Here is a 27,335-nt window from a genome sequence, read left to right on the forward strand (position 1 = left end):
GCTCCGCGCGCGCGCCCCGGGGCGGGGCGGGGCTCCCGCCAGGCGCGTGCGCGGCGCGGCCCGATCGGGCGGGGCGGGGCGATGTCAGCAGCGCGGTGTGGGCGTCGTGACGTCACGGCAGCGTGACGTCGTGCCCGCCCCGGCGGGCGGTGAAGTCTTTGGCGGCGGGGGGGGGGGGACGGGGCTCGGGCGGCCCTGAGGGAGCGGCGGCGGGACCCGCAGGATGCCGGGGCTCGTAGTGTTCGGCCGGCGCTGGGCCATCGGCAGCGATGACTTCGTGCTCCCGGGGGCCTTCGAGCTGTTCGTCAGGCTGGTGTGGTAAGGCGCGCCCCGGGGCCGCTGCCCGCCGGCCCGGCCGCTTCCCGGCGGGGTGAGCGGTGCCCGCGCCCGGGCGGTGTCCGGCCGTGGCGCATCCCCCGCGGTGCGGTGCGGTGCCCGCGCTGCCGGAGCGCTCCGGGCCGCCGGCACCCGCTGTGCTGCATCTCCGAGTAGCGCTCGTGTGGTTTCGTAATTAATACCGGGACTGCTTTGTGTCCGCCAGCCGCGGTGCTTTGGGCTCGGAGGGAGGGAGTAGCACCACGCTCGGAGCCCGTGGCTCGACTGAATTGTAATTCCTGCTGAGTGCTCGTGTAGTGGTTTCATTCTGACACTTTCCTTATGTAACAGGTCCCTTGCTGTTAATCTTTGTGCAACGCTTTCCTTACGACGAGCGCTACCTATCAGGTGATCACTTGGCAGCAGGCGCGTCCCCCTTCCGGCTATAACTCTTGTTATCTCACGTCCCGGCAGGTGGATTGGGATTCTTGTCCTTTACACGGTTCACAAGGGGCAATTTAACTGTCCTGGGGGAGGATTGCTGCACAGCTACCTGCTCGGCCTCCTCATTCTTCTGGCTTCCATAATATGTGCGTTATCTGCTCTTGTATACATCAGTATGCAAGGTAAATAGTTGATAATGATATTTTGTGTTTATCTACTAGAATTGTAATAGATACGTGGTTTTAATCCGGAGCTGACATTAAAAGCCACCAAAAGTTGAAATGTTTTGATGGTAGTCAGACTTGAAAAACTCCATCAGCATTAACATACTTGCTTTAATAGTATTATCTTTATTAGTCTGGAATCTAACATAATAAATAGACACAACATCTTAGTGGAGCTAATGGTTCATTGCCATCAGAGCATCCTGAAAACTCTCTCTGCATGACCGCTGATGAAACACTGCTCCACCTCTCTGACAGGAATTTAGGGAAATGCATCCAGAATCATATGAACTATCGTGTCAGTTCTGCCTTGCATGGGCAGGTTTAGTCATGTCTTGTAAAAGTCCCTTAGCTGCAGCGGGCTGCTTGGGGAAAAACACACAGAAAAGTGAATTGTATAAATGTCATAATAAAACTGACAGTGAGTACTGTTAAATAGAGCAGGACCCACAGCTTGAACTGAATGGCTGAACAGAAGTAAGGATCCCAGTGCAACTTCTAATCATTTGTAGAAATGGTTCATTTTGGGTTAAAATTGCTAGGGAAGCTTTTTTCTGGTGAAGCACCTGATCATCGAAGTAATGTTAAGAGGATTAGTTTGAAAAATGTGTGTGGTCTCTGGAGTAACAGATGAGACTCCACAGTTTCTAATATATTGGTTCTCATGACACAATGAAAATAAGTATTTATGCTTCTGTAAATAAGTATTTATACTTCTTTCAATTTAAGCAATTTTAAGAGTGCATGAAGAGAAAATGACAGAGCAGAAGTGTGGATGATAATCGTGGCCTTGAATCTGACCACTGGTTTTCCTAGAGTTTTCAGAGGAGGGGAAGTAAGATCAGGCAGACTGTGCTGTTTATATCAAAGTTTCACAGAATATTCTGGGTTGGAAGGGACCTACAAGGATCACTGAGTCCGTCTCTTAGGTGAATGGCCCATCCAGGGGTCAAACCCATATCCTTGGTGTTGTCAGCACCAGGCTCTAACCAAAGCTGCAGAGGTGAGAGAGGTAACTGTAAATAGCAGTAATAAAAGACCCTTGTTCGGTATGAAAGTACAGCTATTGTGTTGTAAAGGCCGTTGTAACTAAGAGATGGAAGAATTCTGAAGCTGAATAAATTTCTAAGAAAATAAAAGGTGAGGTGTGTTGGACTGTGGTTGTAATGTGTGGGTTTGGGTGTGCTGGGTCTTGCACCAGCCCTTGTGCTGTGCTGGCAGTTGGTGATGCCAGCAGGGAACCTGGCTGGAGTCTCCACACCCTGTGGGTGGTGCTGAGAAAGGAAAAGTTGTTTAGAGGAACTACAGTTCCATCTGATTGTGTCTGTGTAAGCAACCACGCTGCTACAGGACAGGCTGCGACCTGGGAATGGGAAAAAGCAACCTCTGGATCGAGGGCTTCTGAAACAGTTTGATCACTGGGTGTGAACCACAGCTGTGTAATTGGAAAAAAGTTTCCAAAGTTGTTTTTGTTCAGCAGCCTTTATAAATTGCCTGTCTACACCTGAGCACGCACACCCCGCTCAGGTGTACCTCATTACCTTGGGATCAGCAAACTGGTTTAAGGAGATGAGTTGGCCAAAAGTTACTCCCTTTTTATTGCCTGAGAGTGCTAAAACAAAGAGCTTGTTAGTAAATTAACAAAGCAGAGAATAGCCTGAGAAGTATTTGTCCTGGTAATGGTCCTACTTTTGTTCTCCTATTATTTAGTAACTCCATTAACAAAACTTCATAATAGCCCAGCAAAATAGCATCTGAAAATTAAATATTCAACCAACTAAAAGCTAAATAGAATAATAAAGGGCCCCAAGTGTTATGAGGAGCTGTAGGTGAGCCATTGCTCCTGGATGCAGCTTTGGCTTATGCTGGGCACAGCACTGCTGCCCCAAGTTCAGTGCAGAATTGTCTCTGACTAGAGTTGGTTTGGGTTTTAGTAAATTCTAAGAATCACAGCTATAAACCCATTGTTGTTTTTCTTTGCTTCAGTGATAGCTTTCCATTAGTATGAAAGAACTTGATCGTTTCAGTTGTTTCTTACTTTCTGTAAAGCCCAGAAAGTTCATGTTTCCAGATAGGATTTTGTGTTCTTGAGGTGCATTCATGAGCGGTTCTTGTTTTAAATTCTCTCTCTAATTTCAGGAACAATTTCTAATCCAGGCCCAAGAAAATCACTTCCCAAAATACTTTATACTCGCCTCCTTCTCTACTTCCCTGAATTCATCTGGGCTGTTGTAGGAGCTGTGTGGGTGTCAGACAACAGTGTGCAGTGTGAGAAGACTGTGATAAATGGCGTCATTGGGACAGTTATTGCAAGGTAAAGGTGCTTTCCCACAAATCTGAGCTTGGTAGTGTATGTGAGAAGGAAAATGGTCTCCTTCCCTAAAAAATCTGCTTGCCTTGGGAGAGAGAGCATGTCCTGCAGAGAAGGAAAGGAGGTGAAGATCAGAAAGGGTAAGAGGGACAATGGGAGTGTAGAAAACTGGATAAATGTGAAGGGGATAGTAACAAGGTCACTTAGCTGGTGTTGAAAAATGGAGCTGTCACACCTCTGGGCTGCTGCTTCCAAAGCACAGGGCTGGGATTCCAGGTTTGGTGCCCTGTGTGAACTGAACTGACAGCCTTGTTCTGGTGCCCAGAGTATTGCAAGCCCAGTGCCAAGAGCTGCACCCTCAGGACAGCAGCAGAGGTCTCCATACAGAATTCCATACCCAGCCGCGTTTTCTGCCTGTCAAGATCTGTTGTTGGGATTTCTTGCACACTTGCCAGAAGTGTCTGGTTTCACAGATCAGTTATCCCACTCCCTCCTGTCTGGCAGCTGGATTATCATCGTCTTCACCATCGTTGGAGTTGTCATTGTCTTTGACCCCCTCGGGGGGAAGAAGACATTCTGTCTGCCCGACGGTGTGAGCCGCAACCTGGAGAGCAGCCAGTCGGGGCAGCTGCTGTACAACGTGAAGAGCTCTGCCACCAGGGTGTGGGAGAAGAGGATCCGGCTGCTGTGCTGCTGCATCGTGCAGGACGATGACCACCGGGTGGCCTTCACCAGCATCGCCGAGCTCTTCCGCAACTACTTCTCAGTAAGAGGGAGCGCCTCGCTTGTGTTCCCAGAGAGCTCTGCAGTGTTGAGCTCTGGGGTGGTTTTACACAGTCTTCCATGTCTTTGTGCAGGACACTGATCTGGTGCCAAGTGATATAGCAGCTGGTTTGATTCTGCTCCATCAAGAGCAAGATAAAATGGAAAATTGCCCCAAGGAGCCTGAAGAAGTCCTGTGTCATTCTCCATCGTCTCTTGTGGTAAGATAGGGTTGGTGCAGCCTCTGGTGTAATTATTGTAGGAAATGGTGCCAAAGCAAATTGAAATGCACTTCTTTCTGTAGAGGGTTTTCTTGGTTTTGTTTATTCTTTTAATTAAATTAAACACTGGAATAAAAATTTGTAACAGTGTAAGGTATTAATAAATGCAGAGAAAACAACTTGATGAGTTTATAGCCAAACATTTTTCTGCCTTTGCATGAGTAGAACTTATATCTGAATGGGAATTCAGTGCAAAAAAGGAACCATTTAGGACATTTGATCATTGTTGAACAGTTGGGAGAGAAAGGGAACAGAAGGAGAATATAATATTTGGTGCCTTTTGCATAGAACTGAGAAGATAGTCTTCTAGTATGTATTGTGGGCTGTTTGTCTGCTGCAAATACCCAGACAGGGTAAGAACAGAAATAGCATCTTTTAAAATGCTTGCAGGGGGTGGGTTAGTTTGCTAACTGATTTTTGCTGGTCTTCAGTGGAAAAGTGCCTTTGTAATTTTTTTCCCCTCCTTTTGGCCTGTGTTTCATAGATGTATATAGTTTTACTTCAACCAGTGCATCTCTGTCAACTTGCTTTTGAATCCAGCCAGTGTGATGGGGTCGTGCTTTAAAAGTCTGTACCAGAGAGATCTGCTGCAGACTCTTTAGCCTTCCCCTGGACATCCTTAGGTAACATATTTGGAGTGAATGTTGCTTTCAGCATCGAGCTTATCAGTGTATCAGTATTGGAAGAAACTGATTCAATGAGAGCTTTACAAGATCCTTGAGCTCTGTAGCTACATAAATAAACACAGACTTTTTCCTGAAATACAAGTGGCTATTTTTAGTTCCTCTTAGATCTTGAGGTTTTCCTTTTGGGTAGTGTGTATTCCATCGTGCCTTGATTTTCACTAGCCTGTGTTCAGTTTTATTCTGAGGCTGCCTAACACGCCTTCCTCCCTCTCTCTGCTTCCTTTTCTTCCCCTATGTGCTTCCAGACTGATGATTTGGATGTTGAGCTGGAGAATGCTGCTCACTACATGCTGTTTGCTGCAGCTGCTTATGGCTGGCCCTACTACGTATACACCAACCCGTATACTGCACTCTGTAAGCTCAATGGTGACTGGTAGGTTTGACCCAAGAGCTTAAAAACACACAGCTGCCTTCTATTTAACTAGTCATAGCAGAAATAAAACAGTTGCAATAGCAGTATTTTGGTTGCATTTAACTGTATCACTCTTGGGAGTACATGAGCTTGACTGGTAGAATTCTCTTTCACAAATTCAGAGAAAATTCCACCCTCAAACCTCTAACTACTCTCAAAGATTGGGGTTTTTTTAATGAGAAAAGTTTGTGATTGAGATAAAAAAATCATTTAGCAAAATGACAAAGGAGGAATTCTAATTAAATGAAACATATTTTAAAATGAGGCTTTTTCTAGGTGCCTTTTGGGCACAGACGTACATATAGAAATAAAAATCTATCAACAGTTTTGCCTGTCTTAAGGACTTAGCTAAAGTTTCCTGTCCCTCCAGCCTCCTTTTTGTTTCTTTTGACCCCTTTAATCAAAAATGTTTATAGTCAGTATGTCATTTTGCATATTGCTATGTATGATTGCTGTATGTGACCATTGATATTTGTGACTGTAAGAACGATTTTCATAATTACTAACATGAAATATTCAATATAATCTACTGAAAAAAATTACCACATAATACTGTGGATAAAACATAAGATTGATGTGCAGATTTTTGTTTGAATTTCCTTTTTCCTCATTTGTATTTTCTCTCAGTGGCTTTTAATCTTAAGAATTCTTTCTTACTGCACTGTTTGCTCTGCCAGTGCTCCTGTAACAAGGCAGAGGTAACATCTTGTATCAGACTACTTGTGCTACTGCAAAAAGAAAGTACTTTTGGTTCCTGGCAGAAGGCCTTCTGCAAATTTAACTGAGTTTGATTCTTTGAAAGGAAACTTAAAAAATTGGAAAATGAAAGTTTTTCTCTTCTGTGTTTGTTAGTTGCAGAAATAGACCAACAGATTCTGATATAATGGGCAGTGATCGTCATAACTTTCACTTTGGATCCATCCTAAACATAACAGGACTGCAGTACAGAGACTTCATTCATATCAGTTTTCATAACAAGGTAAACAACCTGGACAGGCATTCAGCAAGCTGTTGTGATTAATTCAGGGAAGGCAAGGGGTGAAGGGTCTAGTTTGCCTTCAGCATTTATGAAGTGCAGGATGCAAAGCCAAATGAAAACAATTCAGTTTGGATTTCTTTTCTATTCTAATGGAACAGCCACAAAACCACTGATATAAGTCTGTCTCAGTATTGAAAAAAGGCACTTAGACTAACCAGATAAGAGACCAATTCTGCTTCTTTCCGTAGTACAATATGGAGCTCAATAAGAGCTTTCAGAAGGTGAGAACAAGTGCTTGCCCTTACAAAAAGTTGGTGTCTTTACTGATTACATTCTTCTCCTCCAGATCTATGAGATTCCATTTTTTGTTGCTTTGGATCACAAAAAAGAAGCTATTGTGGTTGCTGTGAGAGGAACCTTGTCTTTTGAGGTATCATCCATCTGATATCAATAATTAGCTTTATAGAAATGAGTGAACTCCCAGTACCTAGAGGAAATTGTGTTACTCTGGCACATGTAAAAAATAACTCACAGGTAAGAGTCTTGCAGGTTTAAGTAATAAACCCTTGGATGGGTGGTATTCCCTGTGCTACTGGAAGTGAGAGTGGAGGACAGGCGGTGGTAATTCCAGGTCACTGTGGGTGGAGTGCATCCACAATGGGGTGTCTGCAGTTGGAAATAGCCAGGCTTGGAGCTGTGGTTGCTGTGTTTGCTGGGGTGGTGCTGTGTGGTGGGATGTGTTGTGCTGCTCCCACAGCTGATGTCCCTGTGGCAGGAGTGAGCAGCAGAGCACAACCCATGAGCCACACAGCCCTGCAGGGAGGGCTGAGCAAAGCTTTGTTTGCAGGACATTCTCACTGATCTGTCAGCAGACTGCGAAGACCTGACACTGGAGGAAGTTCTGGAGAATGGGTTTGTGCATAAGGTGTGTGCAGCCTGTGGCTGTTTGTAGATCAGCTCAGCAGTAGCAAGCTATAAACACCTGGGGTCCTTAGTTAAACAGAAGAATGTTCTCCTTGGATGGATTGCACAAATTATTTCAGTGTTTGGTGCATCAAATACTGCCTCTGGCACTGCAAGGTAGAATTTTTAATCCTCTTATCAGACTTAATGTCCTTACGAAATAGCCCAAAACCTTTTTAACCCATACATAACAACACCAACAGACCTCTTGGTTATAACCAGACCTCTGTCAGGAGGATGTTAAAGAGAAGACCAGCTTTGCAAAAAGGAGGGTTTTCTGTGATGGTGTTGTATTTGAACTATACGTGTGTCACACCTCAGATTAGATACACCCTTCTAACCTGAACTGCTCTCTTGTAGGGAATAACTCAGGCTGCAAATTACATCTATCGAAAACTAATAAATGATGGAATTTTAAACCAGGCTTTCACAATTGCCCCAGTAAGTTACCTCCCAAATAATTTGATTTGTCAGAAAAATTACCCACAGCTTTTTCTGTGTCTGTCTAAGTTTGTCTCTCTGTCTGTAGGAATATAAACTTGTGATAGTTGGCCACAGTTTGGGTGGTGGGACAGCATCTATCCTGGCCGTCATGCTCAGGAACTCCTTCCCCACACTGAGGTGTTACGCCTTCTCTCCCCCAGGAGGGCTCTTAAGGTGAGAGACTTCTGTTGCTTGGCTCTGTGTCTAAGCTGTAAAAGTCTTTAAGGCAGCTGCCAGGTGTGTTAGGTTGTAGCTGTGGCCTGACTATGGGAAGAGTTTTTATGTTCTCCACTCAAATTAATTTGCTCCGTCTGGAATTACAGTCGAGTCCTTGGCAGAACATTACAGACTGAAATACATCCAGGGAATTCTGTCAGGCAGTGAAATGAGAGTTTAAACGTTCCAGAAAAACGCTCACCTGACTTGTCTGCTGTGGCCTGGTGGACATCCCCACACCCTTACAGTCAGCACTGAAGTTACTCTGTGCCTTCAGCAAGGAGGTCTGAACGCCCACTGAGGCACTGACTGCAAATGCTGCTGCCACATGCTTGCATTTTTACTGACAGATAGTGATCATCCTAAAACTAAACTCTGCTTATCTCTTTAGTGCATCTAAAGTGTCTTTTTTCTTTTTTCTTTATTTATTTTTAGCAAATCACTTGCAGATTATACTAAGCACTTCATTGTTTCAGTCATTGTTGGAAAAGACCTTGTTGCAAGGTGAGATGAAAATACTTTTAAATTGATATTTGGAGATGTGTTTGATAGCAGACAATAGAAGGCTTTGCTTTACTTTGTTCTGTGTGTTTAAACAGGTTAAGTATGCCCAACATGGAGGATTTAAAGAGAAGAATAGTGAGAATTGTGGCAAACTGCAACAGACCCAAGGTAACTAAGTGCAGTTCCTGGTTAAAATTGTGGAATTGTTACCTGGGTTAAGCCCCAGATTTAATGCAGTCACTGCTGGTTGTGTGTATTTTTGATCTTAAAGCTGAGAGTTACAATTGTGTTTCAGAACAAAATGGTTTGTGGTTAATTCAGTGACATTTGTGTTAGTCTCCTATCCTGTAAAGTTGTATTGTTGGAGATTAGGATTCAGGAAGACTCCGGATATACCAGTTTACACCATCAAACACCTGAAATTATCTGTTTGCTAGTTTTGCTGATAAAAGGAAACTTAAAAAACAAAAATGGGAAAAAAAACCCCAAATGGCTAAAATTATGAGAAGTCAGTAAGATTACTTACTTTAATACTCTAGTACGAGTAGGTAAGCCAATTAATGATTTTACTGAAATATTACTGTCAGAATTCATTTGGAAAGCAAATATTTCTCTGTTACAGTGTTAATTCTTTACCTCTTTTTACTGTTAGTGGGAAACACAGTTTTGAAAGTGCTGGATCAGTGTGATGTCAGGCAGGATGGTACTGCAGGTATAGAGGTGTGGCTTAAAGATTCAGAACTGCCATTTTTGAACATCTGAATTTGAATCTGCCATACCCACAAGATTTCCAGGATGTGCAGAGGGTCTGTGTGATGTCATAAATACAGGATAAGATAATGGACAGTTAGAAGTTACAGGTGCAAGAAAACTTAACTTAAACCTGCAGAGCAGAATCCACATGGAGTAATTCAGCTGGTAAAGATGGTAATGTTTTCTGTGGTATTACTGGAGGCTTGGGATCCATACTGTTGATATGAATGTTACTGTGGGGAAAACTCAGCAAGGAGATAATTATCAAACAAAGTTTGGGGAGCATGTGCATGAAGTAATTTTTAGAGTAAGTTACTTGAAGAGATGCCAGACTTCAGTTGGACTGTTCTCCTCTCTGCTATCAGTACCAGATTTTGCTGCGGGGGTGTTGGTACGAGGTGTTTGGAGGAGATCCTGATGACTTCCCAACAGAGCTGGATGGAAGGAACCAGGATGCCCTGACCCAGCCCCTTCTGGCTGAGGAGAGTTTAATGGTTCATCGGTCGCCTTCATACAACGCCCTTGAGGAGGAATCGCGCTTGAATTCACCCCCTCAGTATCCTCATCTGTATCTGCCTGGGAAGATTATCCACATTGTTGAAGAATGCAGCTCTAGGAGGTAAGTGGAATAATGAATTCCACTCTCCTGTCTCTCTAAAGTCTACTTACAGCTCCTTCTCCCTTTCAAAGTACACGTTTCCAGCTCTGTGACTTACCTGCATCTCCAGTACCCAGTTCTGGTTACTGCACATTACCCAGCTTTCAGTTTCTATTCTGTGCCTCCTGGCTTCTTTTGGTTTTGCTGCAAGCCCTGGACACTGTTCCTCTTTATGCCTTATCCTGCCCATTTATGGCAGCTGCTGAAGTGAGGACCTAAACACTAAGACTGGCAAGTTCAGCTTTGCCAGGCTGCAGTTTCTGCCTGAGACTGCAGATCTGCAGTGTGTCCTGGTAGTGGTGAAGTGGTAACAAAATACCTCGTTACTGAGCAGTCACATGAGTGCTGGTGATCAGAAGGAGGTGCAATACTGCCTGTAACACTGACCCAGCCAGGCTGGAGAGCTGTAGCTGCCCCAGTATCCAGTGTGTGCCCACAGAGCCTGTAGATTTTCCTGTCATTTGCTGCTTTTCTGTGGATGCAGGAAGCTGAGACACAGACACCAGAAAGCTGAAACTGCTGAAAGAGTGAGGATTGTGGCTTTGTTGGGGCAGTGTCATGTTCAGGGGTTTTTTGTGTGTTTTTTTTTGTTGATGTTGGGTGATTTTAGACAAAGGAACCTAAAACAACCCATAAACCAGCAGGCAGGCCATGATATCCTCTCGTTGTGTTCTGAAAGAGAAATAAGAGCATTTCTAACTTGCACAAGACTATCTTATAGAAGAAAAGAGAAATTGTGTCTTACAGAGAGGAGAGAAAAGTATTGGAGAAGAAATTCACTTTTTTCCTCCCATTCAGTAGATCAGTATTTTGTTTAAGCTTCACATCTTTAATTTCTAGCAATTTTGATACTGGTTTTGCAAGTTAGATACTTGAACACCTCTGACCTGGCAGGTTTTCTCGATGGCTGCTCTTCTATTGAGCTAATTTCTTTTCTATCTTACTCCATAGCACAGCAGTTAATCATGGGGGGTTTTTTAAGTTGGACTAGCACACAAGAGCACCCATCATGTATTTGGGATTTAATTCAGAATGGTGCAGCCTGTGTGCAGCACTGAATGTATTGCCTCGTCTCCTGTTGATACCACTGTGACTTATTCCCTAAATTTGACATTAACCACGTGAATGTGCAGTGTTTAGCCCCCTCCCCCTCCTTGCCCAGGCTGTATTCTGTGTTTTTGGGAGCAAGATTATTTGAATCTTTGGTGGTTTCTTTCCCTGTTAATGCACAGTGTAATTTGGTGCAGTTCTGCCCTCGGGGACACTTCATGGCAGCAATTCCAGCTGTTTGCTGAAGGGCAGACCTGCACCTCTGGGAGCTCACCTGCTGCTGTGAGAGGGTTCCAGTTCCTCCCTGAGCAATGTCCAGAGTGTCCAGCTTGCCTGTTCCAGTTCTGACACAGCCATTGTATTTATGGTGTGGTTTTTTCCTAGGTTGTGTTCTTCAGATATTAAATACACAGCAAGATGGTCAAACGAAACTGTCTTCAGCAGCATTTTAATAAGTCCCAAGATGATCACAGACCACATGCCAGATGTTGTGCTGAAAGCTCTGAACAGTTTGTCTCAGGAACATGGATCGTGTCTGTCTTGTCAAACACGAGACTACAACCCCAGTGCAGTATAACCACAGCTCAAGGACAACCTGGGGGGCTTTTTTGCAGGTTTCAGGTATTCAGGACACATTTCCACTTTCATGCCTAAGTGGATTTCAGTACTTTGCTCACATTGCATAAAATGAACAAGGGTCTTAATGCCCTTGCCTGTGCAGCGACCTCGGGGAATGTTGTGCTGGTGAAAGCACAGATTCTGTCTCTGTGCTGAAGGCTGGGCTTTTCCAGAACGGATCAGGGTGAGAAGCTCCAGCTGAGCCTGTGTACGCTGGCGCAGCAGCTGAACGCTTGACCAAAGTGAATGTGTGAGGGGGGCGGGGCCAGACCTTACCTGCAACTCCACTGCTGCTTCCAGATCCCCTCCTGGGTGCCTGGGCCGTGGCAGAGCTGTGGGGCAGCTCAGGGCTGCAGGGCAGAGTGAGCCCAGCCCGGGCCGGGCTGCAGCAGGCACAGCTCAGTGATTGCACTATTTTTTCTTACAGATTGTGCTGGGATCCCGGGGTTGGGGGGGGAGGGTGTGTTGTGGTTAAATGCTGCTTGGATATACATGTGCAATATTCTTTAATCTACCTGTCTTTTGTATTTGTTGATCTACATCACTGCTTTTATTGATTTGAAACTAAAACTACTTAATGAGAAGAAAAAAAATATTGTTCAGGCCATGGCATCATGTTGGTCACCAGCTCCAGCTACTGAGCACCACTCCAATTATGCCAAGAATGTGTAACCAGTTGTACTGATTTTTAAAAAGTGGATTCCTTGTTTCTAGTGTGTAACTATTTTAATTTTTTTTCTTTTTAAGGCTCAGCAGCATTTATTTAAAAAAACCTGATGTACGTAAAATATGATGTGGTTGAGAATTAACTGTGTGGATGCTCTTGCTGTGATACTCAGTATGGAGACAAAATTAAATGCACAATAAAACCTTGGCTCCTGTGCAATGACAGGGACCAGTGCTGGCTGTCAGAGCAACGAGGCAGGGACTGCAAGGGCCCAGGGCACCAGCCTTGGGTGCAGCGACTCTGGAGGAGAGGAGCCAACACGCAGAGCCTGGAATCTGGGGCATTTAAGCACAAACTGTAAGAGGTTCAGAGGAAAAGCACTTCTGTTTGCATAGAGGGGAATGGAACAGAGAACCTGGCCCCTGCTGCCAGCAGCTTTAACCCACTGCAGGAGCTCTAACAACTGCACTGACAGGGCAAGGCTGCTGCAGAGCTGTTGCCAAGTGCTGTGTTTAATTTGGGCTCTCAGAGCACCACTGCCAGCCTGGGGTTTGCACACTGTCCCTGAGGAGACACAGGCACACGGGGCTGCTGGCATGGAACAAGAATGTGAGCTCAGAGTGGCACAAGAACGAGACACTTGCTCAGAAACTCAAACATTACCACACTTGTGATTCAAGGATTTATTAAGTCATACATGCAAAACATACTGCCAATTGCATTAGCAAAAGATCAATGTAAAAACTTCACAATTTTGCAACTTTTATTTTTAAATTTTGCTTTAGTGGTTGAAAGGGTGTAGTTCAACATCATATTCCTGCCAGTTTAGAAGGTACAGAACATTAGCACTAATTACAGAACCTCACAGACCCAAGTTACCGTTACGCAATCGATGCTGCACATGGAGTGACAGAAAGAACACTTGGCTGCATTAGTCACGTTACAGTGGGGGGATCTTGCAAATAGTGATATTTAAGAAGGTTTGTCAGTAACAGAGGTTTAAAATATAAAAATTACTAAAATGTGTAAAGCTGCTTCACATGATTTTTACACCTAGTTAATAGACTAAAAGCTCCTCAGAAAGCATAACTTACTGGGTCAGAAAGAACAGGAAAATAAGGAGGATATGCTTAAACATTCTACTCTAAAAAAAAAAAAAGAAAAAAAAGCCAATTTCTATCAGAAAGTTTTAAAATACAAGTTATATTGCTCAGTAAGAAGAGATTCTACAAGAAAAGCATCTACTACATAAAAGTGGGAATGACTGATTCAGAATTGTACCTACATGAATGCCCTACTTGAAATTCAAAGGAATTTACCCATGAACACCAACCTCTCTCCACTACTGCACCTCTGGGAAAATGGTTGCTGAGCTACTCTGGCAGTGTAGTGTAAGTCAGCTGTACAGTGTCAAAATACTGTCTGGCACTATCTCTTGATCCAACCCAATATTCCATTTATTCATCACAATACAATGCTGTCAAAAGGACTAGATACACTTCAGTAAGAATAGTTATTTTTTCAATCACAGCAGCAAGAACTAGATTGCAACCAAGCCCTTACCAACGATAAAGCATTTACACTGTGACTCGGGTGTCAGTCATTGCCAGAGGTGGGTGCTGGGTGCACCACCAGGCAACGGCTGCGCTGGGAAAACAGTTCAGGATAAAACACATTAGAGCGCAGTGTTCTGCTAATTCCCTGGTACTGTTACTTACTGTGAAAAACTAGAAAGATTTTGCATTTCCTACCAGAAATTAGAGTCATTTTCAAGAAGAATCTTTAAAAAACAGTTTAGTGCTTAGTGTTTGTAGCACAACAATGCGACTTAGTTCAGCAGATAGTTTGGCAACACTTAATTGAGCAAGAAGAGGATTTTAAAAATAAGGCTTTACATAGGTGTGTCTTTTCAGGAGTTTCAGTTTTTCTCTTAGAAGAATGCAAGGTAAGGATCATACTTTAAACGAAACCATGAAATTGTCAATTGGTTCAAGAATTGATGGAAGAGAACTAATTTATAACAGAAAAAATTGGCATGTGAATGCTCCATTGTTTGAGCAAAGCACAGGGTTGATGGGGTGGGGGAGGGTGACGTTTACAGCAGCAGACATTTTCTCTTCCTCTTCTTTACAGGAGGGGGGCACAGCACTGCTCGGATGGCTTCATCAAACACTGTCTTGAGGCCTCGCTGCGTAAGTGCTGAGCATTCGAGATATTTCACTGCGCCTGGGGGAAGCAGAGACACAGTTACAGAGCAGCTTCCCACAGCTCCAGCAGCACTGCTCCCAGCTGGCTCCACAACAAAAGCCAGGCATTTTATTTAGTTAAGGTACAAGGTCTTCCACAAACACAGCCAACAATAACCCCACTGCCTCATACCGATCTCTTTTGCCATGGCAAGGCCCTGTGGGTAGGTGATGGGAGTCAGCTTCTTCTCCTTCAGCTTTTCAATCGTGTCCTTGTCATCCCGGAGATCGAGTTTGGTGCCCACGAGGATGATGGGGGTGTTGGGACAGTGGTGCCGCACCTCAGGGTACCACTGAAAAAGACAAATAAAAAATGGTGTCTCTTGTGTGGGGGCAGAGTTCCCTGAAGGCCCTGGAACACCTCACCTGAAGGCTCCCAGTCCTTCACTTTCGGTCAGTCGGAGGAGACGGGAGCACCAAGATCCCATCAGGGCAGGATTAGAAAAGGGCACATCACCATTAGTGAAGCCAGCAGCTGTTTCCACACAATTAAAAAATGTAGCCCATTAAGGGCTGTATTTTCCTCACACACCAGAAGAGCCCTGAGCCCCCCTTGCCCATGGAGATGCCTCCTTGTGCAGCTGAGTTGTCTGAGGACATGGAACACTCCCAACAGTCACAGAGCACGTGCAGAAGGATGGCTGATGCAAGGAACAAGGGCTGTCAACCCAGTGTTTACAGGCATTTGTTTGTAAACTCTTTTTATTTCAAACTGTACTAAAAGGAAAGCTCCCGTTTGTGATCTCAGCACCTTGCTGGCTGAACACTCTTGAATTACTGTTATCAGTGCATCAAGGAACAATTCGTACTTAAGTGTGTCATGTGCTCTGAACTTCCATGACTCACAAGTTAGGCAAATGGATTTCTGCTTTTCCAAACTGCATTTCACGTGGCCTGTGGGAAAAACGATTGGAAAAAAAAGCACCTAACATTTTCCAAGCTCTGCTGTGAAGTGAACAGGATGATGAACATTCAGAAATAAAATGGTACCAGCACATCCTTACCTTAGCACGGACATTTTCAAAGGAAGCTGGGCTCACAAGGGAAAAGCAGATTAAGAAGACATCCTACAAAACAAGTTGACAGAAGTCAGCCCAACTGAGAAACCACTGTAGAAATGTCATGAACAGGCCAATATCAGCAGTACCTCCATCACACTGCCAGCTCTACCACACTTGCAAAAGGCAAGGTCAGCAATACAGTTGCATGTGACAATCAAAGGCAGCTTTCCCAGAGGGAAATCCATTCCCAGGCAGCTACAAGCAGCCAGAGAGAAGGGGGGAAAACAAACAACAAATAGACTGCAGTCAAATTTATAATCAGCTATTGCAGTAGCCAGCAAGCAGGACACTAATACCACTGCCTTGCACGGTTTTTTTTCTCTAAATGTCATTTCTTCTTCACTGACCTCATCAGCATAAGATGCTGCAAAGTGTTAACTATTAATAAACAACTCTAAAGTAGTCTTAAATTGCAAAGGCTGACTATACACCATGAAATAAAAAAAGCCAAAGAAAACACGAGAATTTCAACAATTACTACTTTCATGCCCAAATCAGAAGAATCTTGCTGAACTTCTTATAAAACTTCACTCCTACTGAATGCCAGTATAAAAAAATTTTAGAATTTCTCTGTAACCAAATGAGGATTGAGAAGGGCATTAAAAATCTCAAAGCTCCCCCCTTTCCTTTCTAAATAATAAGAAAGCAGAAAGAAAAATGGAATCTTGCACATCTTGCTTTTCAACTGAAGGCAAAAAATTCTAAGTAAAGGCAGGTAAAAATATTTCAGAGCACATGTTTATGGTAACTGGAGGATACAATTCAGGTTTCACAGGTGACATGCTCCATTCTGCAAGCATTCAAGATTAACCCCAACATTCATTTCCTCTGTCTGTGTTGATGTAAACTTGCTGTATGACCCAAGACTCGGGAAGTGTCTCCCAAACAAGCCCAACTTTCCCCAACCTACCTGTGCATCTGTACTTATTCTGGTACCAAACGTGCTAGAGAATCAGGCATTGCAGAATGTTAGTTGATTGTGCTGCATTTCAAGGCATTTTGTTAGGTCAGCAGCTGACATCTCACTGCTAAGCACTTGCATGCATCACCCAACAGGTTTCCACAGCAGCGTCCCAGAAGAAGAAAGAAATAACATCAAATAATGTGATACTATGGCCACTACTTCTGTTTTCCAATTCTGCAGGTTTGTGGGGACTCAAGGCTGCACGTGATGCAGACTCTCTCCTTCACTAGCTCCAGAGATCAAAAGATTTGGTGTAACCACAAGGAAATACTGGAAGATCTCAGGTGTCTTGCACACTATCAATCTTACTAAGTAGGAAAAGCTATTTGTTTTCAAGAAAATATTTAATCTTAGCAACTCATATAAAGAAATTTGGTAACAGAGTTCTCAAATCTAGCAATTTGATAGTTCCAAGAAAAGTATTTGCTCAAAAAATAGGGGCCAATTTATCACTATCATAGGCAAGACAAGATGACAGAACTTGGAACTGAAGTTTATTTAAAGTTTTACATACGGCAATAGGTTGATCTGCCAGACTGGAAGATATATTCTTACCATTGGTTCCTCCAACCTAATAACAGCAGGAGATAAAGTTACTCCTCAAATGGATTTAAGGGAAAATGTTCTCAGTCAGCAATTTGTGCTCACAGACATTCTCAAGGAGGATTTTCTTCTTAAGAGAGACGCTGCCCTGTAATTCAGCACAACCAACTGCACCCAGAGCAGACACCAGCCTTCCCCAGAAACCAGTTCTGCACTGTCAGGGGAAACCTGCAAGATCAAACCTCTCCTGAAAAGCACCCAACCAACAATTTCTCTTTGGTTTGCTCTCCTGAGGAAACAGACGTGACCATCTTTTCTGTCCCAACTCTTTCCTTCCCCAAATATTTGGAAATATTAGTAGATTTCAAATGCATTCAGGAGAAGATACTAAATTCCTGTATATTTAAGGAATAAAAGTAAGGAGAAAAAAATACAAATTAATGCCAAGCCTTCACTGTGAAGTTACCAACTGAACTGCTGGGTGGCTGATCCCAACACACACTGCCCAAGTAACCAACACCCGCTGCTTTCACCCTGCCCAAAACATCGCTCAGGTGCACTAATAGGGAAAGGAGGGCCACGAGAACATGCAAGGGGTGAGTTTTAAACACCACAGTGAAGGAAAAGGGAGGCTGAACACAGATCTTAAAAAAAAGTCAGGTTTCATCAGCACCACTGTCCTCTTCCTCTGTGCTTTTTGTTAGTCTTGTGGGGATGATGAATCTTTGATAGTGGACAAGTCCGAAACCTGAAGACTTCTTCACAAGAATTTCAAGACTTACCACCCTGTTTAATCTTCTGCTGTGAAAAACCAATCCAAATAACTGAAAGTACTTAAACCTGTACTGAACAGTTATACATGCTTGCACAGGAGACACTTTTTCCCTAAGATGCTTAGATTGACATGGAATTCTTTTGCAGTCTACCAGAAAGCCTCGGTTACTTTAGCAGGCTGAAGACATGCACATGCATTCTGTCCCTCTGTCACAGACATTCTGTGTCACAGGCATTCTATCCCTATTAAATATCTTTCAACATATCTTTTTCCACTTTTTTGAAAACATTTTTATGTTAAGCAAAGCTGAAGTTTTAAGTATCCTATAAATATCTAAGTATTAGAGAAAACCAGCTTTCCATAGTCTCTCCTAGAAAAGACAGGTATTTCTGGCATTTCAACTGTAGTTACCCACAACTGGCAAACTTGTATCAATCTTGTGTATCATAACTGATGGGGAAGCCTAATGACTCTAAGTTAGAGAGCAGTGAATTTAAGGGAAATTGTGAATTAAGACAGATTACTAAAAATAGCACCAGAGTTCCTTAAATAAGATTCACATTATTCAAGAGAGCAGTTATGCTGTCAAGTAAGTGGGACAATTTTGCATTTTGCATTACTTGCATTTAACATATATTTGACAGTCAACAACAAGAGCCAAAAAAACCCTGCAAATTACCCTTTCTTTACTTATAACACAGCTCCATCAGGTAAAAGTCAGGGCTCTAAAGAGATTAGAAAACCACCTCTGCAAAGATTGACTGTAGCTGAAGTCACACTGGAAAGAAGAGAGCAGATCCCTTCAGCATTTTCCTCAAACATGGAAAGATGCAGGATGCAGGCAGGACTTAACCAGTTGCACACAGGGAAGACAGAAGCACATTTGTATCGATGTCACAGCACAAACTACAGCAAGCAATAAAATAACCATGGGCTCAAGCACATTGGAAAGCTGGGACACCGCAGCCTCTGTCAATATCAATAATCTCTTCATTCAGTGCTGCCTCTTTCACATGTAGAACATCTTCACACAGACTAAACAGTATCAAGTGCTTAGCAGTGACAGTGTCAGGTTGCAGCCAAACATCGCCTAAAACCAAAAACAAACCCTGCCTTTGGCAGGCATGCTAACCTTACAATCGATGGACTAGCTGATGGGACTGTGCACCAAGATTTTTTGGGTTAGTTTTGGGGTGGTTTTTTTCCCTTTTAAATCAAGCATTCTAGACAATTCTGAGGCTGCAACTACACAAAACCCTACAAGTACCAGTGCACACGAATACACGGGGCACACAAATTTTAACTTTTTTGCAACTGTACACACCTCAGAGATCATAAATTACAGCTACAGCACATAAAATGAAAGAAGGTCACTGTTACTAATAAATACAACTCCAGGTGTGACAGTGTTGGCCTCATGTTCAAAAAGAAAACTGCTTTATCTTAGACAAGGCTGTCCAACATAAGGCAAAACTGCTCCTGGTTTCACCCTGCAGCTCTTACTGTTTGCGGGTAGGAGAGTGGACGTAGTCTGTCATAATCCTCTTGACCAGCTGTGTCCCACAAACCCAGGTTGACTGGTTTTCCATCAACCATTACATTGGCAGAGTAGTTGTCAAAACTGAAAACAAAGAGAGAGTTAGCTGCATTAGCTTGCAGTAAAATAAAGCACCCAAGGACTTCAGCCTCATAGAGTCCTAACTGGGAAAACCAGGGAAGGAAATGTTTTCATTGCACCTGTCTGCTCCCCAGAGACAGTAAAGCTGTTCTTTAAATAACAAGTGTGGCATTGGGTAATGGAATAAAAAATTATACACAACAGACTTGGTCCAGTCTGAGCAGAAGTGATCCCTGTCATGGCTCTTCCAAAGAAGTGTTAATCCCAGTGAGCACAGGAAAGCAGGTGATGTACTTAGCAAGCACTTTCCAGTCTTAGTGGGACATTCAGCAAGTTAATCTGTCTCATGCTGTGAGATTTAGAACAGAAGATACAGGAGCAACAACCAAGGAATCCTTAATGACAACAGTAGGTAAGAAAAAAGCTAATTAATCCTGCTAATCAAAACCTCCTCCAATGAAATATCAAAGCTCATAACTAGGGGCCAGTGGAGGGATCGTTTTTATCTCATCACTGCTGTGGGTGCAAAGGTTAAGGCTAAACCAAGTTCACTGGGAACACAACTGTAAAGCAAAAACTCGAATTTAAGACCAAAGAAAAGAAACAGGAGTAACTAAGGCGGCAAGGCCTTGGACAGGTAACAAAAGTGTCTGTAAACCTTACTAGAATTTATTTTATCTGAAAAACTCAATACTCCAGGGAGCACCATAGCGAGATGAAAATACAGAGACATCAGAAGAGGGCAAAGAAGCTGCACATGTATAAAACACCCCCCAACAGGCCCTGGAAAAGAGAACTGCACTAATACTGATACTGACAAATCCTTGCGTGAAAGAAAAAGGGAAGCACCAGAATAAATGAGTCTCCACAGTCTCGCCTGAGGAGCTACAGAGCTGTGGCTGGCTTAGCACAGGATTGGCAATAGCACAAAAAGTGGAAGGAACAAATAAACAAAAAATCACCAGCCATGTAAGACAACTATTTCTGACTGTGATATGATGTTTTACAAGCTGTTCAGCCTTAGGACTGCTTATTATAAATGACAGTACACACTATTTTGGAAGAGAACAACATCTGGTAAAATGTTAGCAAATGTTAGTCCCTAATCAGCCAGGCCTAGAAGGCACAGAGAGCCAAAACTGAGGGACCATCAGCAGGCACTGGTGTGACTGTGCTTCAGTAAAAGCTCCAACTGTACACACACCTGAGGGGTGCTTGCAGCCAATTCAAACAATTCAGCTAAGGAATCTGGAATGGCAGTAGGCACTGAGAAGCTGAGAGAAATGAGTTCTTTGGGTTTTATAAGTACTTACACAGTGGGTATATACTCTCCAGGAAATGCATTGGTTGTGTAACTGATGAGTAGGCATGTTTTACCTACAGCACTGCAAAAAGAGAAAGTTCACATGTAAAACACATTCATCTTGAATAACAAGAAATAACATTTCTTTTAGGGGAAGAAGACTAATTACATCCAGACACCCAAGGACAACTGAGTGTCTCCAGTCACTACTGTGCAGGAAAACAGCTGACAGACTGCAGCCTTAAAATTACTGGCAATGAAAACACACCTAATATAAACATCCATTTTGTGAAGTGATAGATTACCACATTTTGTTATTTTTTAGTCCCAAAAACCCCAACAAACCCACAGGTATTAATTAGACTACTAACACCTCCTAGTCACCTGACTGAATACCCAGGAAGGTCACCTTACTCCAACTCTCTGAAATTAAAAAAACCTGAGAAGTATTTCCAGATACCCTTACACAACTCCAAAACGGTTCTCTTTTCCAGAAAATTGTATACTTGCATATAAGTGAAGTTAAAGAAAGCTTGGAAAGTATAATTTCTAAATATATCATTATTTTGGAGTATTTAAGGAATGAATACAAATGATAACTCTCACATTATTTACTGCTATTGCAAAGTGACACCCCACATGCATTCACCAACTATTCAAACATTTCATTAACTGATTTATAGATAAATTACATTCCAGTATTGAAAAACTTGGACACCAAACCTCTTCCTACCAATCTAATTCACAAGAGCCTCAAATGGGGTCAGGACAAGGCTCTGTTCCATGATTCCTTCAGAACTCTGGCAGCCAGCTCCTTCACTCTCCACCCTCCTCTCCACATCTTATCTGGAGTCAAACATTTGATTAACGACAGCACTCAATTTTTGTTGCCGTTTCAATTAAAGTGTTGGAAAACCTGAAATTGGGCCTTATTTCTTTTTTAAAATAGTGTCTGCAAAGAGTGTCCGTGACACTGCAGACTGGTTCCCTTGCAGGCTTCCCACTCGCCGTACGTGAGAGATTCCAGCGGTGAGCTTGTTCCTCCAAACGATGCTGCCAGACAGCCTCACACCCTGCCGATCCTCCTTCCTGCTCCTGGGCAGGGAAAACTGCATTGTCTTGCAGATGTTTTATCACTACAGCGATTTGCTCACAACCAGTCAGCAGTAACTCTGAAACCTTGCTGCACCTACACGTATGATTGTGCCATTAGTATGAGGTTTGACTCATGAGCCTCCTGAACTAAATCCTTCACAAGTGAATTTGAGCTTTGTCACATCCGTAAGTCACAGCTCAATCTCTAAAGTCTCTCCGTTCAACTTTAAGCAGTTCCTCACTGCATTAGCCCAAGAAGGTATTTGATAGCAGCTTCTGACATCACCTGAAATGCCTGTGCTATGGAAGAGTCGCTTCAGCGTGCAAAATTATCTGGGATTTTGTCCCACACACCCATTTTTAATTGTAATTTGCTTTACATTTCTGAGCCAGTACCTGCCATACCACCCTATCTGCTGCAACTCTGACCATACCATGAAGTTTTCCACCCTGCTTTTCACACCTGCTTCTAAGACAGCAGCTCCTCACACAGTCTGAGGGTTTGAGGGTTTTTTCCTTTCAGCACGCACTCTTTACCAAGCTATAATAGCATCATGAAAGGAAGCATTTAATTCTGTTCTCAGTAAGTACAATCTCTGAACATGCCCTTGTTGTAAAGGGTTGGTGCTCAAAAGTAGATGGATTTACCCTTCAAAAAAACTTGTGTGGGAAACAATCAAGGAGCAGTTCACCATGCAGATACCTGTTTAACAGCTGTCAAAAGAGGAGATCCCATCTTAGCTCCTGAACTAACACTCTAACAAGCCAGAACAAGGAGTTAAAGAAAGTTATTCCTCCCCCATAAGGACAACTTGCTATTTTAGCTGCCTGCTGATGAGTTAGATCAGTTTGGATGTGCTGCTCTCCCAACACCACAGCCGGCTGTGCTGGGCCAGCTCACAAAGGACAGGCGGGAAAACCTTCAGGATCCCGAGTGGAGCAGCAGCCAAATGCTTTGGGAAATCTCTTGAGGCGCAGACACGACACGTTCTCACGCTTCTGGAACCTGTTTGGGCTGACGCTTCAGCTTCCAGTAAAGTCATTACAGGTAATTTGAGCTTCCAACAAATTAATGTTGAACTCAACATTTTCAGCAGCCAATCAAGAACTTTTCTGTGCATCCGGGCTCCTTTGCCCACCTTGCACTGAAACTCCTGAGTCTGTTGTGGCTAATCAAAACAGCACAGGAAGGTGGTGAGAGGTTTCATTCCAAGCTTAGAAGTGCCTGTAGTGTGTTTCTGCAGCACCAATCAGCCAGAGTCATTTAAACAAGAAAAAACACGTTCAACAACCTCATTTCAGACTTGCTCCATCCAGGTTTCCTGCCTTCCTTGCCTTTTGGCTCACTGCCACACGAATCAGATCATTATGGTCACCAGTCTTAAAAATAAACACTAATGCCTACCTTTATAAAGTACATCCTCTGAGTGCTTTATCAACTTTTTTAGACTTCTAATTTCTGTAATAAAGCAACTCCCCTAAAGAGAATTCCAACTGTTTGGCAAAGTTTAAATCCTTGTACATAAAGGCTGAGACTAAGAATCTAAAATAACACCAAGATTAGTCATAAGATTTCTAGCAACTACTTAATCACAGCTCTGTCCACCCACTATTACATAAATGAAACTAGCAACATTTGACTGTCATCAAAAACATGGCCTACAGAAATCCAGCTTTAAACGCTTAACAAAACTACCTTAACAAAAGACAGCACTGAGTCCCTTTTTGATTCTGAGCAGCACCCAGGAATCAACGTATTTATATAACCACATATGTATCAATTCCTGAAACAAAACATTCCTTCTCTTTATTTATGCTAACAAGTTTTATGAAATTTCCCCACTGTAAGCTGCTTGGAACCATGTTTTATCTGCAGATGGCAGCCTTCATAGAAGGCTTTGCTTGCGCCCTTTCTCCCTTTCTCTGATGCACATGAACTACCTCTCTGGCAGACACGATGCACAACTGCCCAGGTCTTTGCTCAGACATTAAAGAGTAGCTGAGATTTCCCTAGTACCACCCTCAGATCAAGAGTTCAGTACTGCTGCTGTAGTAGGTTTAGCTGCATAGGCTCTCAGATAAGCTGTGTTACTCACAGTGACACACCCTCCCCCAAATATGCTCTTCAGTACTTACAATACTAGTACTTTTTAAAAAGCTTTGAAACGTTCAGTAACACAAGTTACCAAATCTCAAGTCACTGCACTCTCTCCAGATGGCACGGGAGGGACCCGAGGTGTTCAGCACCTCACACAAACACTGCACGACACTCAGTAAGAAGCCGATTATCCTATGCCCTCCCCTTCTCACCGAGCCATCAAAGCAAATACAGCACGGCTTTAGTAGACAAGGCCTCAGATTAAGCAGAATTCCAAACAAGAGCTCCTGAATTACTGCTCTTACAGTACTTCCACAATTTAAAAATGCCTCCAGAAGAGCACAAAGTGTGACAACTTCTATGGCATCCAGTAATTGAAAATTTCTCCAAAATGCAGAACTTCTCCTAATGTTACACAACATCGCTGGAGATTTTGTACCACTTAATAGCTGCCTTTTTGGAGTGAAAACAAAAGCTGCTAAAAATAACTTCCACCAATGCTTTTTCTCAAGTGTCAATCAACAGCAATTCCTGCAGTTATTCCAGCGGCTGCTCTTCATCTGTCCTGCACATTCCTCCTGCTCTCTATCATGACAGCTCAAAGCAACAGTTGTCATTTATTTTCCCCCAAACAATCCCCACAGTGAAGTAAAAAAAACCAAGGGGAAAATATGCTAGCCCAAACTAGCACACATGCCACACTTTTCTAGTCAAGTTAGCTGCCTAAACATACACTAGTCAAAACTCTAAGAACAAAACATGAGTTACGTATGAGAAACAGCCTACTCATTAACAAATTAAAAAAATAACCACAGGTACTTCTACAGCTTTGTTTATTTTGTTCCTAGCAGATCTTTGTGGAGGGTACATAAAACAATACCCAAGTTTTATAGTACATAAGCAAATCTTTAACCTGCATTGTTTTACAGGAACACTAAAACTTTGGCCTTATCTCAGCCAAACATGGTGTTTCCTAGAATGCCTGCAATGCTGGAGCTCTTGAAGCAGCAACAGCACAAAGAAACACAAATAGTTAAATATTTTTCTTAAACAGCTAACAGAGAATTATACAAAACTACCAAAACTAAGCAACAGTACCTGAACAGATCTTTAAGAAAGATTTGTTTCTAACTAAGGAGGAAGGAAAAGAAATTAAACTACCATATTTTGTTAACACACGTACAAAAGTCAGGTAGAACTACACCACTTACATTTCCAAGACAAAGAACAACAAAAATTGTGGGAAGAGGGATGGTTTACAAAGCAAATGACCCAAAGAGCTGTTTTGCTGAATGAATTAGTGAACATTATACAGTTCATCTGTACTGAGTTCTCAGTTCTAGAGGAGGAAGTAGACTGAACCTTTTCCCCACCCAAACATGATGCATCCCATTTATTTACAGCATTGTAAATACAGAGTTCAGATGAATTAAAACAAAATACAGCAGAAAAGCCATTTTGTTGGGTTTAAATTTGGTAGAAGCAAAAGAGCAGCCCACACTACTACGAAAATGATTTATCGAGATACCACTTTCATGTTCATATGGCTCCAAATCTTACATAGCAAGTCAAAACAAATTTGTCACACTGTAAGGTTTATTTTTCAACCATACTTAGATGCCTTTTTAGGGATTCTACATCATTAAAAACAAATCAACAAACCCCACCCCACACAAATAACTTGAAGATTAAGGCACCATGTGAAATTACAGACCACTGCAGCGAGTCCGTTTACATACACTTCACTCCTCTGTCATCTACAGAAGTTTGCTGTGACACCAATTATGCTCAGCCTACACTGGGATTTTTGTTTCTCCTAAAGGAAAAAAAAAAGCCCCTCAAACTGCATAAGACAAGTCTTGTTTTCCAGCCGGCCTGTGATGTTCCACTGAGCTCTGACATCCAGTAAGAGAGAGAATCCCTCTGAGCTGAAGGGAATAGTATCATGGAGAATATTCAAAAACACCAAACACACAAACTCTTCCCTCAATTCCAGCACTCCTCACACTGAATCCAACTGCTAAACTTACAAGTTAACTCGATTCTAAAAAGCATTCCCAACTTGTTTCACATATAAGCAACACCATATTAAGATACTGTAGGTGTAACAGCTCTTTATGGACAAGTGTATCATTAACTATTTGTATTTCAAGGGCCTACCAGTCTCCTTTAGACAGGAGCCTAACAAGACCAGATGTCTGCAGGCAAAAAAGCAGTTTCTGCCCAAAAGCATTTATGATCTGCATAGAGTTCAGCCCATTTCATTCAGTTTTACAGCAAAAGTCAGATGTCAAAAATCAAACTCTAAAAGGTAGTAAGTTTGTTACTTTCACAAAAGGTATTTCAAATCAATATTAACTTTCTCATATAATTAACAATATGGCAATTTTTTAATACACTTGGACTACTTCGGTGATGAAAGAACACCAGCAAGCAGTGGCAGTCCAGGGACGCGGCCCGGCCTGCCCGGACAGCCCAGCACACCGTGTTCATTCACAGCGCCCGCTTCTGCCCGCGCCAACGCGAAGCACTCGGTCACCGGCACGGCCCCGGCCCTGGAGCACCGGCCCCACGGCGACGCGAGGCTCGGCCGGCCGGCCCAGGGACGCGCACGGCCTGCCGACCCCTGCACACCCCCGCTCCCCGGCCCCGCCGTGCCCGCGCTTCCCTCCCCGCCCGGCAGCAGCAGCAGGAAGCCGCAGCCGCCACCCACCCGCCCCCGGCCACGGCTCGGTCCCGGCCCCGGCTCCGGGCAGCCCCGCTCCCTCAGGGCGGCCGGGCCGCGCCCGCGCCTCGCGCCGGGATCGCCCACACCCCGCGGCGGGGCCCGGGGGCCGCTCTCGCCCCGCGGCCCGACACCTCCCACGGGCCGGCGGAGCTGCTCAGGGCCGGGCCCGGCCGAGAGTCCCTCGGACTTACCCGTCGCCCACCACCACACACTTGATGGCCTGCATCGGGGCTGTTGCTGAGCGGAGCAGGGAGCGGCGGCCGCCTCCGCCCTGAGCCTGGAGCAGGGACGAGGCAGCGGCACCACCCAAGGCGGGGAGCGAGAGGGCGGACTGCGAGCGCAGGAAGCGGCGCCGCGCTCACATCCGGCCGGGCCGCGCCGGGGCCGCCTCGCGGGCGGTGCCTCGGCTCGGGGCGCTCGGGGCGGAGAGCCGGCGCTGTGCCACTGACCCAGTCCGGGAAGGGCGGCCCCGGCCGCCCATCCCCGTTTGGTGCATTCAGGCGGAGCCGTTCTGAGCAGGAATGTCAGCGCTGGCACTGCTGGCACAAGCCCGCAGCCCCGTCAGGGGCATGGGGCTG

General features: G+C 43.9%; 2 protein-coding genes across 3 annotated transcripts; one reads left to right on the forward strand and one right to left on the reverse strand.

The window, feature by feature from the left end:
- Window positions 1-94: 94 nt before the first annotated feature.
- On the forward strand, window positions 95-13,485 carry DAGLB (diacylglycerol lipase beta). The gene is made up of 15 exons (XM_039560210.1): window positions 95-318; window positions 790-941; window positions 3,123-3,297; window positions 3,799-4,060; window positions 4,152-4,277; window positions 5,269-5,396; window positions 6,288-6,414; window positions 6,761-6,844; window positions 7,262-7,339; window positions 7,738-7,818; window positions 7,907-8,034; window positions 8,512-8,580; window positions 8,676-8,748; window positions 9,699-9,952; window positions 11,426-13,485. Exons 1-15 carry the CDS (start codon window positions 224-226, stop codon window positions 11,616-11,618), a joined length of 2,025 nt encoding a protein of 674 aa, XP_039416144.1. The 5' UTR covers window positions 95-223; the 3' UTR covers window positions 11,619-13,485.
- On the reverse strand, window positions 12,979-27,114 carry RAC1 (Rac family small GTPase 1). Of its 2 annotated transcripts, XM_039560211.1 has the most exons (7): window positions 26,949-27,114; window positions 20,847-20,918; window positions 19,419-19,536; window positions 17,112-17,168; window positions 15,577-15,639; window positions 14,706-14,865; window positions 12,979-14,552 (listed from the first exon to the last, which is right to left on the reverse strand). In XM_039560211.1, the coding sequence occupies exons 1-7, from the start codon at window positions 26,981-26,983 to the stop codon at window positions 14,422-14,424; spliced, it is 636 nt and encodes a 211-aa protein (XP_039416145.1). In that variant the 5' UTR covers window positions 26,984-27,114; the 3' UTR covers window positions 12,979-14,421. The 2 variants fall into 2 exon arrangements, with proteins under 2 accessions (XP_039416145.1, XP_039416146.1); XM_039560212.1 differs by lacking the exon at window positions 17,112-17,168.
- Between the last annotated feature and the right edge of the window lie 221 nt (window positions 27,115-27,335).

Source organism: Corvus cornix, chromosome 14, assembly GCF_000738735.6.
Source record: "Corvus cornix cornix isolate S_Up_H32 chromosome 14, ASM73873v5, whole genome shotgun sequence".
Taxonomy (NCBI): domain Eukaryota; kingdom Metazoa; phylum Chordata; class Aves; order Passeriformes; family Corvidae; genus Corvus; species Corvus cornix.